Source organism: Argiope bruennichi, chromosome 7 (assembly GCF_947563725.1).
Source record: "Argiope bruennichi chromosome 7, qqArgBrue1.1, whole genome shotgun sequence".
NCBI lineage: Eukaryota > Metazoa > Arthropoda > Arachnida > Araneae > Araneidae > Argiope > Argiope bruennichi.
Window position 1 is genome coordinate 38,339,278 of NC_079157.1, and position 16,601 is coordinate 38,355,878.

General features: G+C 32.1%; 1 protein-coding gene across 1 annotated transcript in view; it reads right to left on the bottom strand.

Moving 5' to 3' along the window:
• Nucleotides 1–7,170: 7,170 nt before the first annotated feature.
• The window catches only part of LOC129976553 (retinaldehyde-binding protein 1-like), a 44,448-nt gene continuing 35,017 nt past the window's right edge, over nucleotides 7,171–16,601 (bottom strand). The window contains exons 5-6 of the mRNA XM_056090180.1: nucleotides 15,614–15,736; nucleotides 7,171–9,672 (exon numbers count right to left, since the gene is read on the bottom strand). Of these exons, the coding sequence (XP_055946155.1) occupies nucleotides 9,418–9,672; nucleotides 15,614–15,736 (378 nt within the window). The 3' untranslated portion in view covers nucleotides 7,171–9,417. The remainder of the gene's footprint in view (nucleotides 9,673–15,613; nucleotides 15,737–16,601) is intronic.

Sequence of the window (16,601 nt, forward strand, 5' to 3'; positions counted from 1 at the left end):
GCCAAGTATGTCACGATAGATTCAGTAAAAATGTTAAATTCCCGCCAAAATTTAATTTTTCGTAACCATTGAAGGCCAGTGCCATATAAGCATGGCAAGTTTGTTAGAGAGTATGCGAGAAAGTTTTGGGGAGACCACTGACACGTATACTGTAACACTAAAATATACATCAACTATTTGCGAAATATACTGAGGTAAATCATAATCATGACCGGATGCCACACCATCCAACTCAAAGTCAACCATAACATATTTGCACTTTTTTCTCTCACTCTAAAGAGGCGGCCTCGTTTTTTTTCTTCTCACCAGATGGCGCAGATTTTCAAATGGGTAACGAAATTTAGTAGAAATCAAGTGACTTCTGAAATATTAATACCGATTATGCTTGTGTAAACAGAACGTTATTTGAAAGACAAACTATAATTGAAAATCAAAAGGCTCATCTTTAGGAGTAAGAAATAAGATAAGCGTGATTTTTAAATATCTTATGCCAATTATTGCACATGTGGCTGTTTGAATTGAGCGAGAATAGAACCTGGCACCTTTCGGTTTGCAGCCCAGTAACATGACCACGATACAAAAGCAATTGCTCGGGTAGCGTAGCTGTTAACTGGCTTATAAGCTATTCTCTACATACACTCCCTCCAGTGAGTCGGAGGTGAGGCGAACGATATGGATGTTGAGTGGTGATGTATTTATTAGCTGTTGAGTCTAATGTGCCTGTACCCATTTGAGCATTTGAGTAGCGGGCAGCGTGTGTGAGTGAGTGGTTGCTGTTGCTAATGCGGTTGCGCCAAGTGAATCTGACGGCTTTGTGTTGCTGCGTCCAATGAGTCTGACGACTTTTGGTTTGCTGTGGGTAGATAGCGCCACAACAGCTGTACGAAGGTTGAAGTTTCATCATCCGAGGTCAACAATGTTGCGGTTTGAATTGAGCGAGAATAGAACCTGGGACCTTGTGGTTCGCAGTCCAGTAACATGACCATGATTCAAAAGCAATTGCTCGGGTAGCACATAACATAACGCCATCCTGTGCCCCCGGTGCCTATAACACTAAGTTATCTAACCAGTTGGATGAGCACAAGATGGAAGAAAAAAAAAAAAAGAAAGAAAGAAAGAAAATGTTGGTAGAAAGAAAGAGACGACAGACCATCCAGGGTTCTCCAGAGAGAATCCCAACGGTGTCAAATCCTACACGACTGTATTTAATTTTTTGGTGACGTGATAACCGAATAGAGGGGACAAGGATACTTAAACAAATGGTCACTATGGGTTCAACTTACAGGGAAACGAGATTACTAACTGAAAAAATTGATAAATTACATTGAGAACATCTGTATGACATATATAAGAATATAAATAATCACTGAGGAGTCAGAAATCTGTAGCGTCCGTCTGAATCCTGTGATTTTGATTTCCTTCGTGAGAACTGCATTTTTGAGGGACTTTTGAAGTTATAATTTCGGCTGATTTTGACAAGTGGCATTTTGGTCTCAGCTATTGTGTAGTCTTGAAGAGGTCTTGGTATTTTTAAATATGGTTTACTATGGAGTGGATCTTGCCGCGTGAAAGGGTATTCGATGCAACTCTCCTGTACCATTCTTCCTCGAGACTTGTTTCTGGCTTCCTTATGTGCCATGAGAGAGTCAGTAGGCATTCGGTGGCATAGTGAATTGCTCGGGTAGCACAGTTGTTAACTGGCTTATAAGCTATTCACTACACACTGAACAGAAAAATAGAAACAATAATTAAAAATGCTTCAGACTGAAATTTCATCTGTTTACTATATAAAAAATAAAAGTAGAATTTCCATTCCCCATTTCATGATAACTCAAACTAGCGAAACATTTTCGCATACTTCAATATAAAGGTATTATCTCCATCATATTGCTGTGACCTTTGGATAAGGCAGTGAATGCTTTGTGTGGCATTGTCGAACAATATTTGCGAAATATAGTACCTTGGCATGCGTATAGCATTTTTAATGAGTCAACTATCCTATATTTGTCGATTTATCTCTGCCTTGGAGTTAATACATAAGTATCAAAAAATTTACTATGCATTTCGGACATTTTCTTCACAAGCGAATTAAACTTGAATTTGCTACAGAGCTTGCACTCAAACAGACTTTCTCTGAATGAATATCGCACAAGATTTGATTTACGAATCTGGTTTAAAGTCCGTATACCAAATTTTCAAAACCGTTTTCCTATTGTCTTGTTCACAAACAGATTGCTTGTTTTCAAAAATGTGTTTTCAGGACTCAGAGAGGTCAGAAGTGCTGTAATTTATCAAAATTTTAAGTTTGAAATTTTTTTATGATAACAATATTATAGTATTATGAATATACAGACTGTCTTAAATACACTGACCGCGGCTTTAATTCCTGAAATATTGATCACAGACATATACTGTAAATTACAAAGTTGCGTAAAAAAAGGTGTAAAATGCTATGAAATCGATTAAAATTTTCATGGGATTAAATTTCAAAAAATACAAAATTTTCGATTTCATAAAATTTTCACATTTTTTTTATAGAACTTTGTAATTTACAGTATATGTCTATGATCAATATTTAAGGAATAAAAGCCGAGGTCACCCTCTATACGAGAAAGTGAATAGCAGTATTAGAAAACCTGTATTCCGTTATATAACCTAATACCGAATTTTAATGTAACCCAAAATAATGCATATTTTAATGGAATTCAACTTGAAACTTCAGCATAAGATATTCTAAGTGAAATAAAATGTTTCAAACAACAATTGCAGAAATTCATGGAACCCTTTCTATAATTACGAGACTCTATAAAACACCTATCTTGTTATTCATCTGCAGTCAGACTACGTATTCTACGTATGACCAGCTTTGGTTGCCAGTCACTATAATTCGAATAATTAAACCCTCTTTACTGTTTTTCTTTTCTATTAACTCATTTTCTGCTTTGTCTGTTTGAACTTGATGAACTAGTGATGTTCTGATGAGCTAGAGATTTTAAATAAATTTAAAAAATGGATGACATGCAGAATCAATTTCATTTTTTGTCTGTTTCGTACAAATTTTATAGTCGATTAAAACACTTCCTTACCAACAGATGGCGCCCTGCCACTTGTTAAGTCATTGATAAGTTAGATTAAAATCGAATGCACCATTTCACAAATTCAAGCCTAATTAGCAAGACTAAAAATCTGTGACAATGACTTTTAAAAATCCACAATCACAAATTTACAATACAATCCGTATGGAGATAAGAGAAATTGTTATATATATATATATATATATATATATATATATATATATATATATATATACAATAAAGATTTAATAAAGGGCCCATACATAAAATATTTGAATTTTGTCTGTGAATTTTATTAAATTTTTATATCGACTTATACAGCCTTCTGAATAATTTAATTTATCTTAAAAGTTCTGAGAAGTGTTAATCCTACGACCGTGGGCATAATTATTCAAATATTAAAAATGAAGTTCAAGATTTTCTTCCATTCAAATACGCATGTTAGTTTTTAATTTAGTTATCCGTCCCGGTTTAAAGCAACACTAGGTTATTTGGGACGGACCTCGTAATTTTGAACTGCGGTCAGATGATGAGGATAACACCTGTGCCTGCACCTCCCAATCCAATTTTTTATAGTAAAAGTAATATTAGCATTTTTTTGCAAAATTAATCCACTTTCAGGAATGTCATAAATCATTTCAATAATGTGTTTTTGATTGTGAAATTCTTTTGTGTATTGAAAGCTTCTCTAAATTTAGGAATATGTATTCATTTATCAGTCCCAAAATATGCGATAAATTTTTCTTCTCAAAATTAAATAGCTGTATGTTTTATATCTGATAATTTGTATCGTTTCTAGCAATTTTGCTTCGTGTAAAAACCAACTGGAATGGTCTCCCAAAACTTTTTTGCATATTGCCTAATAAAGGTGTCATACTTGAAAACGCCTTGCATAGCACTGGCATACAGTATTTACAAAAGTATTAATCTTTGCAGTAAATTTAGGATTTTTACTTAATCTATTGACTCATCCTTGGCGAGTTATTTGGCGATTAAGCACTGGATTGCGGTTAATAACACCCGAAAACAAAATCTGTATTCTAAATGTGTTTTCACCATCGATTGAAACACAAATTTGTTAAAAAGCTACACTTGCAGTCACGAAATCTCATTCCAGATTTAATATATTTAATTCTTTGCGTTTTGAGTTATCGTGTTTACATGTTTCTGAGAGTACAGACTGACAGGCGACGAACCCCTCAATTAATTTAACTCAAAATTTGATAGGCCTCTACACTATAAATGTTAAAGCTGCGTACCAAATTTTATCTATCTAGCTCTCTTCTTTTTGTAGTTATCACGTTAACTCATATTTGAACAGTCTGACCGACGGACCTCCTCTCAACGGATTTCGATCAAAAAGGGATAGAAATTTACAAATTGGTGGAAAAACCATATACCGAATTTCATTAGTCTATATCAAAGAATATATTTGAGTTATCTTTGTCACAGACAGACAGACAGATTTACTCTTTTCAAAAATGTGTTTTTGAAACTCGGAGAAGTTTAAAACGTGGAGATTCTTCAAGTTCACGAGTTTGAATGTTTCGCCGATTTCTATACTTTCTTTATACTACGTATATGAGAAAGTGAAAAGTAAAAATAATATTAATAGGAATATCGTAATTAAGTTATGAAAATAACTTAATTACGATATTCCTATTCCTAGTAAGTTATGAAAATAACTTACTTTCAAATTGAAATCCTTATTGTCTCTTATAATTGATTATTATGATTAAAAGCGTCGTGCCATAATTTTAAGTAAGCACTTCACTTTACATATGTATATATATATATATATATATATATATATATATATATATATATGTGTGTGTGTGTGTGTGTGTGTGTGTGTGTGTGTGTGTGTGTGTGTGTGTGTGTGTAATGATATTTTAATTCTAATTTCAATTTAATTAATTTCTAAGATTTTATCTTAATTTAGCTTATAGTAACTTCATTCTAAAAATTTTCTCTTATTTCGTGTTCCAATTCCACTTTCGGTTTAATAATCCCTTTGTAAAAATAATGCGCCATCAGTACTAAGTATCAAATGAAAGTGATATCTTCGGTGCCCTTGAAAAGGTGTCAAAGGTGAACATATGTATTGAATTGGCGCGTGGTCGAAAATCCTTTGTTATATAAGGCTAGTGATCATTTGTTTCGGCCCTTTTTCGCTTCTTTCTTACTTCTGCTTTTGTGCTGCGCTGCGTCTGCTTGTAAATAAATTGCTTTCCCGAGATGGATATTAAAGAGAAATAAAAATACAACGTCTCGTCTATGTCTTCAAACCTGCACTCTGCTTCAACAAAAATAATGTTACATTTAGCCGACAGGATTCGAAAAGCATTACACACACACACACACAGATATATATATATATATGTGTGTTTATATATATATATATATAAACTTTTTGATTGACGTTCTTATATACTATGCTCAAGTATATATGAATTGGGGTTATCGGAAGACTTTTATATATATATATATAAAGTTTTCAAATCAAAAAGTTTTTTGCACTGCTTAAGAAAACAAAACATGCTAGAAATTTTACAATAACTTTATTTCATCCCAGACTTCCATGAAAAACCTAATTTAAGTATTTATAAAGACGTGGGATTATTTTTTTATTCCTTCTGAAAAAAAAAATCTTGTTCAACGTCATTCACGCGAAAAACGAACTCAAAATTTTTTGCAGCTGATGATCTTTCCTTAACATCGTCATCGTCAATATCTGTACGTTTGTTCTCAAACGTGTTGCACCTCTTCGCATAGCCTGTAGCGACATTGCATTTTCACTATACATTTAGTTGCAGTTACGACAATTCTCCGACAAAAAGTAAATTACTGCACGCATTTTCGATTTGGAAGCCCCCTGCAGCTTTTTGGAAGATTTGTAAATAACTTTTTGATGGACCCACGTATACACCCGTATTTACTATGTGGATTCTACAGTTCTAACACCAGTTCCTATAGCTGTTTTCGCCAGTTTTCATAGCAAAAATAGCTACAAGAACAACTACTGACAACGAGTCGCTATTGTCATCAGTTCTGGGGATTGTATGATAGGGTAGTGTAAGAGAGTAAATGTAAATGTATTCTTCTAATTAATTTTTTTTAATTCTTTCTTCTAAAATCTAAACTTTAGCTCTATCTACATCAGCAACCCACTGCAAACTGATAGGCCTGGTATCAGTCCATCTCCAGCAAAAGTGGTGATAGACCTAACACTCAACGTATATAATAAAAATCTACAGGTTTTAATGTCAACAATATTAAATAACCAGGAAGATTGGTCTCTCCGAAACTTTCTCTCATACTCTGTAATAAATTTGCCTTATTAGAGAACGCTTTATATGGTACTGGTGTCCAATAGTTACGGAATATTAACCTTTGGCGTTATTTTTGAATTTATACAGAATCTTTCATCCTTGGCGAGTTATTTGGCGATTAATCAATGGTATGCCCTTAATAGTATAAAAAATCGAATTTGTGGAGAAACGAATTTTAGACACATTTTTATCAACGGATAAAAACGAAAATTTAACACCTGCACTTGTAATCACAAAATCCCCTATCAAATGTGATATATTTAAGCTAATGTGTTTTTGTATTATCGTGTTTATGAGTTTCTGAACATACAGACCGACAGTCAACCTCTTGTTGGATTTGGCTCAACATTAAACATATAAATAGATAGACTTCGTCTAAGCAGATTTTGCTGAAAATTTGATAGTAATACACAAATTTGGCATAAATTCCGTATACCATATTTCAACTGTCTGAATCAAAGCATTTTGGAGTTATCTTTGTCAGAACTAAACAGACGGATATTTTCAAAAAATGCGTTTTTCCAATGAAGGGTGATCTAAAAGTGGAGAATCGTCTAAATCTCGAGTTCGAATTTTTTTGACGTTTACTATACACTCCCTATACTACGTAGAAGTGAAAGTAAAAACATAGATATCAAATTTATTTTAATAAATAAATGAAGCAAATGAAACACACTACAATTAATAAAACTGATAAACATATAAAAATATTTATTTCAAACAGAACTATACAAAACAAATTTCTGATTTTTGATTCTCTGTAAAAATATCAGAAGCAGACAATGAAGAAATATCACAGTAATAACCCTAAAAATGATAAGTAAACTCTAAGAATTAAAAACAATAATGTAAATTGGAAACAAAATTAACAACATTTTAGAATTGATCGCTTATTGAAATAATTGCAGTTCGTCTGATTTAAGGTAAAACACTGTAATATTTCATAACTATTTTAAAGTAAACTTATTATAATAGTTTTTAAAATTCAGTACCTTTCTCACCTTTTAATCATATAATCACAAATAATAAAATACCAAAAATGCTTTTAACTTAAGAACATTCTTAGAATAAATATTACTAATATTATCTTGTCACACTTATATCTATCTTTTTGAAAGGCAAGCATTTTCATTGAACTTTCTACCATGAGATGATGTAGCAAGTTTAATCAGCTAAAGTCAAGATAAATGCTGACAGTTAAAACTTTGACCTATCGTGTCGATGGCAAAGTTTTTGCAATGAAAAAGTATACTTAGTAAAGAATTTTACTTTAACCTACCATATATTTACCCCATGATTTCTGCTGTTGGAAGTCTATCTATTTTTTGCTACATCTGACGATTACCATTATAGATTGAATTTCATCATTCCGTTATTGAGTAGCACATAAACAACAATTGCTACTTTTTAAGTAGCAATTCCGCAAAGCTTGCCTTTATGTCGTGTTTTCTTTTTTAAAAGAAAGCGGTAATTACAGGGTTAATGTAAGAATTTAATAAGTGATATAAGAAATTCCACTACCGAACTTGCAATGGCAGTTCGAACAAAAAATGAACGCTTGCTTCAGAGATGGAATGTTAGTGATTTTAATAATTTTCAACTTAAATTCCAAACTCACTTCTTATGAACAAAAACTGTCTGTTGTTTACTAATAACACATTCAGCCATTAACATTTCAAATGTTTCGATCTTATATAGTCAGTCGTTCATAATCACTTCATTCTGAGCCAATGGAGTGTTGGCACTACATGATCTACTATCGTATCTTCCATTTCTATTGGCTAATCATAAAATAATATTTCATTCCAATTTAACTCGATCCTCTCGGTGAATGTCATTACTTCTCCATGAAACCGAAACTGCATTCTGTGAGCGCATGCGCCAATAAATGGCGCGGTGAAAAATGTAAATGATCTCAAGGGGAATTAGGCTGGGTCGAATATCCAACCTTAATTCTATGCCAAACCAATTCTGTCTGGTATTTCGCATGGACAACTTGGTTTGAAGTCAAATCATCCCTCTGGCATGGCATCGAGTGACGGTGATTATCCAGCTTTAAAAGTGGATCCAACTATCGCAGGTTACGTAAGCTCTGTTAACCAGTTAAGAGCAAACATACATAAGGCACTTTTTAAAGTTCAGGTGACAATTGCAGATTTAAAGTAGTCGTTTAATTATTTTATCTATAACGTATTCTTTTTCCATCCATCAATTTTTTTTGACGGAAAACAAAATACTGAACCTAATTTATTACCAAAAATATTTCTCTGAAATATCGTGATGAGAAAAAAAAATTCTAAAATTGCATTTACATCTTGAAATTAAATAAACAAAAAACAAATAAATAAAATAAACAAAAAATAATGTGCAATGAAATGCAGCTATGAATATGATTTTCAAATTAGGCATGATTAATAAATAGTACCAATTTCTTTGGTCGAAAAAAAATTGGAATCCAATTTACAACCAAAGAAATATCTTTCTAGTATGTCATGGTATGGAGAAAAAAAGACCTTCGCATGAATTTAAACCATGTATGCAGATGAAATGAATGATAGATACAATTCAACTTATTTTAACGAAACGCCTTAATGTATATAATCTATAACTATATATCTTTCATAGATATCAACTATCTGACATAAATTACATTTCGTTCAGTTTTGTCGTCATTGCCAAGGGGCTGAAGCCAGTTGAATGTTTGCAACCAGTTGGTTATTAGCTTCTGATAAAAATACATCTACACTATACACCGATAAAGGACATATTGTTGGTCTATTTATCAGTATCACCAACAAGAATTTGAGTATCCTTATACTTTTATACATGTATACGCAACTGGAATGCCACAGAATTCGAGTATCCTTATACATTTATACATGTATACGCAACTGGAATGCCACAGAATTCGAGTATCCTTATACATTTATACATGTATACGCAACTGGAATGCCACAGAATTCGAGTATCCTTATACATTTATACATGTATACGCAACTGGAATGCCATAATTACGAAGTCAAAACATCTATCAGCGTCTTTGTAGTCACTTTGGGATCATGTTCGATGTCCCTCAGGGCTTCTTTGGAATGCTCGCCGTTAAATGTGTATCGATTCAGCCTTTTCATGAACGCATCGTTCTGTAGCATAATGGTTCGGAAATCTTGAAAATGCTTCTGTCCTAAGCAGCCACCAAGTGAATATGGAAGCGCTCTGGGAGGGATTTGTTGGTGCAGGCTCTGCAGGTCATCGCTTTGAAAATATATCTGGAAGAAAACAAAATAGCATACGTAAATCTCATACAGTGACAATAAAAACACAGGGTGCCTATAAAAGAACTCCAGGCATTTGATGCAAATTCTTAAAATTCAATCATAAAATTAGGTTAATGTTGTATATATGCAGTTGAAGGTTAATTTATCAAGATTTTTCCCATTTAGTATATTTCAATATGTGGCCCGTTTGTGGCACAGAACATATCCAAACTGTATTCAACCTCTTTGCATGTCCTGGCCACCATCTTAGTCTTTACCATGCTTAGTGATTATCCTTTGGCTGAGATGGATTCCTGAATTTTCTCAGCGTAAACGAGATTCTTGACATGTAATCAGAAGAAAAAGTCTAATGGAGTTAGATCCAGCATCTCGGAGGCCCAGAAATTGACCCTGCCCTTCTAATCCACTTGTTGCCGAATCATCCAATCTTCCCCGTACACGATTTTTTCGGACTTCGTTGACATGAAGTACGGATCCTCTTGGCCTACTATAGTCCGTTCTTCGAATTGAGAGAAAGAAATGAAACACATGGGTTGCCAAAGAGCTACATTTTTGGCTTACTTCTCGAATTTCGTGATTTCTTTTCTTTCTCTTTTATTTTTGTTCATTCATTTATTTGGGATAAATTTTAAAGGACATACTTCAGATATCACTTTCGGAAGATGATGTTGAGGAATTTCATTGGGGATTAATTATCATAGAATCTACTATATTTTCTATAATAAGGCAGCAATTCAGACTTTCTATAAATTGTTATAGTTGGCGTTCCTGGAAAGTGCCAGATGTTTAATCATCGCCAATAAAGCACGCGCGTTTATTTGGTTTCGTTCTCTGGACTCGGTAAACAGACTATAGATGACTTTTATTTTAACACACTTCCTGTTTCTTAAACGCACGAAGCATTGATAAATGATTTTGTCTGGAGGAGCGTTACCACCTACTCACGCAGGTTTCTCTGTACAGCTGCAAAAGATCCAGTTTCTATGATCCAGATAACACACTTAGCCTTCTGCTGTAACGTCGCCATCACACTTCACTATGGAATGAGCGTCTGTTACATCACTTAAAGGTCAATGATGGACGACGCTACCCAGTGTTGAAAAAACAAACTGAAACTGGTGTGAATAAAATTTCATGAAATTTCATAAATCATTTCTGATTAACTGATCTGATCAAAGATATAATGTTAACTCGATATGATTTTTTTTTAAATCACAGAGTTCTTTTATAGAACCCCTGGATATAAAAATACTAATTTTATAGAACGTTATGTTTTGCAGTGATGTGCAAAAATGGGGTTTAAAAACCTAATTAATTCATTAAAAGACATCTATAATGCAGGGTAATAGTAAAATAATAATGGTGTTGTGAAATTATGTGCAATAAAATATATAATTTATATCTTTCGAGGTGATGGAAAGATGGACACAGATATTGAATTTTTGTTTCCATATTGTGGTATATAAAAAGTGAACTATCTAATGAGCTCACATTCATTATGGTGCAAATCTATAACAGGAAGGAAGAGGTTTATTTTACGCGTCACATGTCTAAAAATTGCATTTAATATTTAAATATTTTTAAGGGCTGCAAAATATACAAATCATCCTCGCTAGTTTCAGAGCAACAAGCATTCTAAAAAGCTTATGGAAAAGATGAGTCAAGCCACCTGAAAATTTCTGTGTTGAATTTTCCACTAGAGATCAGTAGTCAGATATATTTAAGAAACAAGCAGATGTAGTTCCCCCCCCCCCAAAACGTCCTCGCATACTATCTAATAAAAGTGTTATCCGACAGAACATCTTGCATGGCATTGAATTGCGGATGACAACGATTACGGAATATTAACCTTTGGCGTTAATTTTGCATTTTTTATAAATCTTTCATGTTATTCTTGGCGAGTTATCTGGCGATTAATCACTAGTATGCCATTAATAGTACCAAAAATTAAATTTGTGGAGAATTGAATTTTAAATACAACCGATAGAAACGAAAATTTAACACAAAACTGCACTTGTAGTCACAAAACACCATTTGATATATTTAAGTCATTGAGTTTTTGAGTTATTGGGTTTATGTGTTTCTGAACATACCGACCGACAGACGGTCAAAACCTTGTTGGATTTATCTACACTATAGGCTAAATATGTGTACCGAATTTTAACTACCTATCTGTCTTCGTTTTGTATTTATCGTACTAAATTACATTCGAACTGAAGAGGAAACAGGCTTCCTCTGAGCGAAGTTTGCTCAAAATTTGACAGCAATACACAAATTTGGTATAAAGGTCGTATACCGTATTTCAACCGTTTGGATCAAAGTTTTTTTTAGTTATCCTTGTCGCAAACAAACAGACAGACATATATTTCCCAAAAACGTGTTTTACGAACTCAGTTAGTTAGTAAATGTTTATCTTTGGCGTGAATACATCCTTTTTACTGAATCTATCATGTCATCCTTGGCGAGTTTTTTCCGGATTAATCCCTGGCATGTGCTTAATAGAATACAAATCGAATTTGTGTTTAAAACGCATTTTTCTGAACCGATTGAAACAAAAACCTGACACTGAACTACAAATGTAGTAAAAAAATCCCATACCAAATTTGATATATTAATTTCACAGTGTAATTGAGCTATCATGTTTACATATTTCTGAAAGCACAGACCGATAGATAGCTAATCCCATTTTGGATTTGGCTCAAAATTTGAGAGTTGTTTAAGCTATAGATATTAATTCTGTGTATTGAATCTTATCTATTAGGCTCTTTTCATTTTGTGGTTATTGTATTAAATTATATTCTAACAACCGGACAGACAGACTTCCTTTGAGCTGATGTGCCCAAAACTTTTATCGAAATCTACAAATTTGGCGTAAAGAACCGAATATCAAATTTCAACCGTCTGTCTTTGTCACAGACAGATGTACATTCTCCAAAAATGTGTTTTTCGAACTGAGGGATATCTAAAACGTGTATATTCTTCAAACTCTTTAGTTCAAATTGTTTTGAAAATTAGTATATTTTCTCTATAATATGTGTACGTGAAAATAACCAAAAAAAAGCTGTCCACTACATCTAGTGTTTCACAAGATGCAGTGAGTATATTATATTCTAACAACCGGACAGACAGACTTCCTTTGAGCTGATGTGCCCAAAACTTTTATCGAAATCTACAAATTTGGCGTAAAGAACCGAATATCAAATTTCAAGCGTCTGTCTTTGTCACAGACAGATGTACATTCTCCAAAAATGTGTTTTTCGAACTGAGGGATATCTAAAACGTGTATATTCTTCAAACTCTTTAGTTCAAATTGTTTTGAAAATTAGTATATTTTCTCTATAATATGTGTACGTGAAAATAACCAAAAAAAAGCTGTCCACTACATCTAGTGTTTTACAAGATGCAGTGAGTATATTATATTCTAACAACCGGACAGACAGACTTCCTTTGAGCTGATGTGCCCAAAACTTTTATCGAAATCTACAAATTTGGCGTAAAGAACCGAATATCAAATTTCAACCGTCTGTCTTTGTCACAGACAGATGTACATTCTCCAAAAATGTGTTTTTCGAACTGAGGGATATCTAAAACGTGTATATTCTTCAAACTCTTTAGTTCAAATTGTTTTGAAAATTAGTATATTTTCTCTATAATATGTATACGTGAAAATAACCAAAAAAAAAGCTGCCCACTACATCTAGTGTTTCACAAGATGCAGTGAGTAGAGTTACAAAATGCTTTACACATAATCCACAGAAATCAATATATAGTTATAATCAAAAAGTGAATATGTCTCACCAACCTTTACGGCATTCTTTATGTCACCAACTTCGTCTCATACCATATCACACAAAATGACTACAGTTTAAAGTCAATGATAATAAATTCTGTATTGGAGCAAGATAGTGTAAGATATCTATATAAAATTATACCATATTTTTAATCTCTTTAATAACTATAATGTTTCTACAAAGAATTGAATTTTAGTAAAGATTTATGTCACATCAACAATAAAGTATGTGAAACATTTGTAACTAACTGAAGAAAATTGAAATGTTTCGTTTATCTTATTATCAATTCAGAATATGATGTTGTTTCGTTTTGAGATTTTACAAGCCTGAAAATGCATGGGCAGAAAACTGGCGATTTATCGCTTTTGAGGCATCCATTTTTCGCTTTTAGGTTTATTAGAAAATGATAAAGAAAGTTGTCACATTTGGTGACTTTTGCCAACAAAAAGACACAATTTGGCTCGAATGTCCACCTTGTACTCAAATCTCCTGTTTGGCCAATAAAGAGCAAGATTGTAAGAAGTTATCGCCAGCATAGACAAGAAAACGGAAATCAAAACGAAATAGTGAAGGGAGGTATTGTTTTTAAATACCAAAACATGTGTAATCTGATAGTCACGTGATTGTTTAAAACTGGTTTAAACTGGCTTTTCACAAGAAAAAATTCTGGCCTCCAGAAAAAAAAAATTTAGAACTCGATTGATTATAAGATGGTTAAAAACCATCGTTTTTTTTTTTTTAAATGTTGGTGATTGCGAAATATGAGTCATGTGAGAAACATGATGTTTTTATGTCGGATTGATACCACGTGATTTGAAATATATATATACATATATATGATATATGATGATAACTTGAAACTTGAGTAAACATATTTCAATTTTTTTTTAATTATGTTCCGTTTATTTTCTAATAATTTTGAAAAATAGGGATTCTAAATCTGATGCCTATTTTAATATTGTCCTGTATTTTAAAATTACAAAATTAATTACATTTCAAAAATTTACTTAAGATAATCATAGTATATTAATAATTTTTTTGAAGTTTCAATTTAAACTTGTGAAGAGTAAAAATAGTTTTAGAATGGTATGGTATGTTATAAAAGTAGTGTAAAAGAGTTGCCGATCTGAAAGTTATTTTAAACAAATGTAATTCTTTTGTTGGAAATATGAAGACAGTCTCAAAATATAAATATCTCCAGAGCAATTCAAAACACATTATTTAATTTTTCTATAAAAATCCGCTTTGAGCAATGACAGTTCAATATAATTTAATATGTTGCTTTCATTTCAGCACTTCAGTCCTAATGAAAAAACACTTGTGGTTTTTGCGAACTCTCCTTATTACTCGTGATTTGACAGCAATTCGAATTCGTGAGTTTGGCAAATTTTCATATTTCAGACCTCTCTCAGCCTGTAAAACACATTTTTGGAAATATTTACACCAAATTTCTAAATTTCAATCAGATTTTGAACAAAATTATCCCCTATAATTTGTTTGTCTGAAAACGACAACTAGAAAACGCAAAGGCTGAAAAAGGCTTACGATAAAGGCTAAAAATTGGTCATTGTGATGACCAATTTTTATTAGAATGAAATTTTCTTTTCAAATATAAGAAAGTGTCATTATAATTCTTGAACTTTTGTGATGCCAATTATTTTTATAATATTCTAGATTCAAATGAAGATTCGCATCTGGAATTAGATCAAATTTCCTGCGATATTTAGAATTATTATAAGTAAAATATCGACATATTATTTTTACAAGTCACGCGATTCAGAAAGGAATTAAATATATTTATTTCCTTAACATCCAATTTTTAATACTTTTGTTTTGATGCTGTCAAATAAGATTTAAGGCTTGTCTAACTTTTATTTTCCTTATAACATGAGGAAACGAATACTGCCACTTTTTTTTAAGCCTTATAATGTGTATTTTTTGTTTTTGTCAACACATCGTTCACATACTTTCAGAAGTACGTAAGGTGAAAACTCTGCTATGAAAGAAAATATTCCATAAGAACAATGTAACGATTTTATTTTTAAAAAATACTAATGTCGAATCACTTTCCCTATTAAATCATTCAAAGAAATACTAAAGGAAACTTTTTACATAAAATAATTGAAGGAAACATTTCTTACCCTTTTTCTCATTTTCCGTCTCAGAAATGGTTTCATGAGATATTTGAGAGTTTGGAATGCGGCATCGAAGTAGAATTCTTCATAGATTAAGTGGATACCCTTTACACGACAAGGCAAGATATGCTGAAAATAAAGTAATAATCATTTTTTTTTCGATTTAACTACACAAGAAATAATCATGCAATAGTTTAATAACATGCTAATTTTGAAAATAAAACCACTATATATTCGATTATGATAATTAGAAGTCGCAATTTAAATAAAATGTAGATCGCATTTATGATAACAATATAAATATTTATTAATAAAAAAGATGAATGTATATGTGTGTTCTATAAGCCAGACAGCTTTACCTACAATTATCGAATTTGATACTTATGTACTTTAAAGGATAAGAATGTGCAGATTTTTTAGAAATTTTAATTATAATTGTAATTAATTAAATATTTGGTGAAATTTCTCCAATAATTTGGGAAGATATTATTGCACAAAAACAAAATTTTCAACATTTGAAAATTTTTTAAAAAAATTCTTTTTAATGACACTAATTTAATTTTGTGCAAATTTTTCCTGAAGTTTGCATTTTTTTAAAAACATTTTGTTTTCTACTAACTTCCAAAATAGATTGCATTGTTACTCTAAAATTCAAACCACTTTCATTGCTTTATCTGTACGCAGTATAAAATGAAGTCTCCTGAAAGCGCCTGTATGTTTGAAAGAGAATAACTCGAGAAATACTTAATTGATATTGGATATATTTGTACCATTTTGTTGGGCATTTATTGAGGAATGTTGTAGTATATTGAAGTCATGATAAAATTTTAAAAAAAGGACTTTTATAATTGCGATTTTAATCATTTTCCTACTATGATTTGCGCATCCGTAAAACAGCAGTATCTGTGCTTTTAACTTGTCCGCGCATGTGCGAAAACCTCAAACTGCGCATGCGCAAGTAGCAAGAGCTGTGGTATACATATCCGATACATTT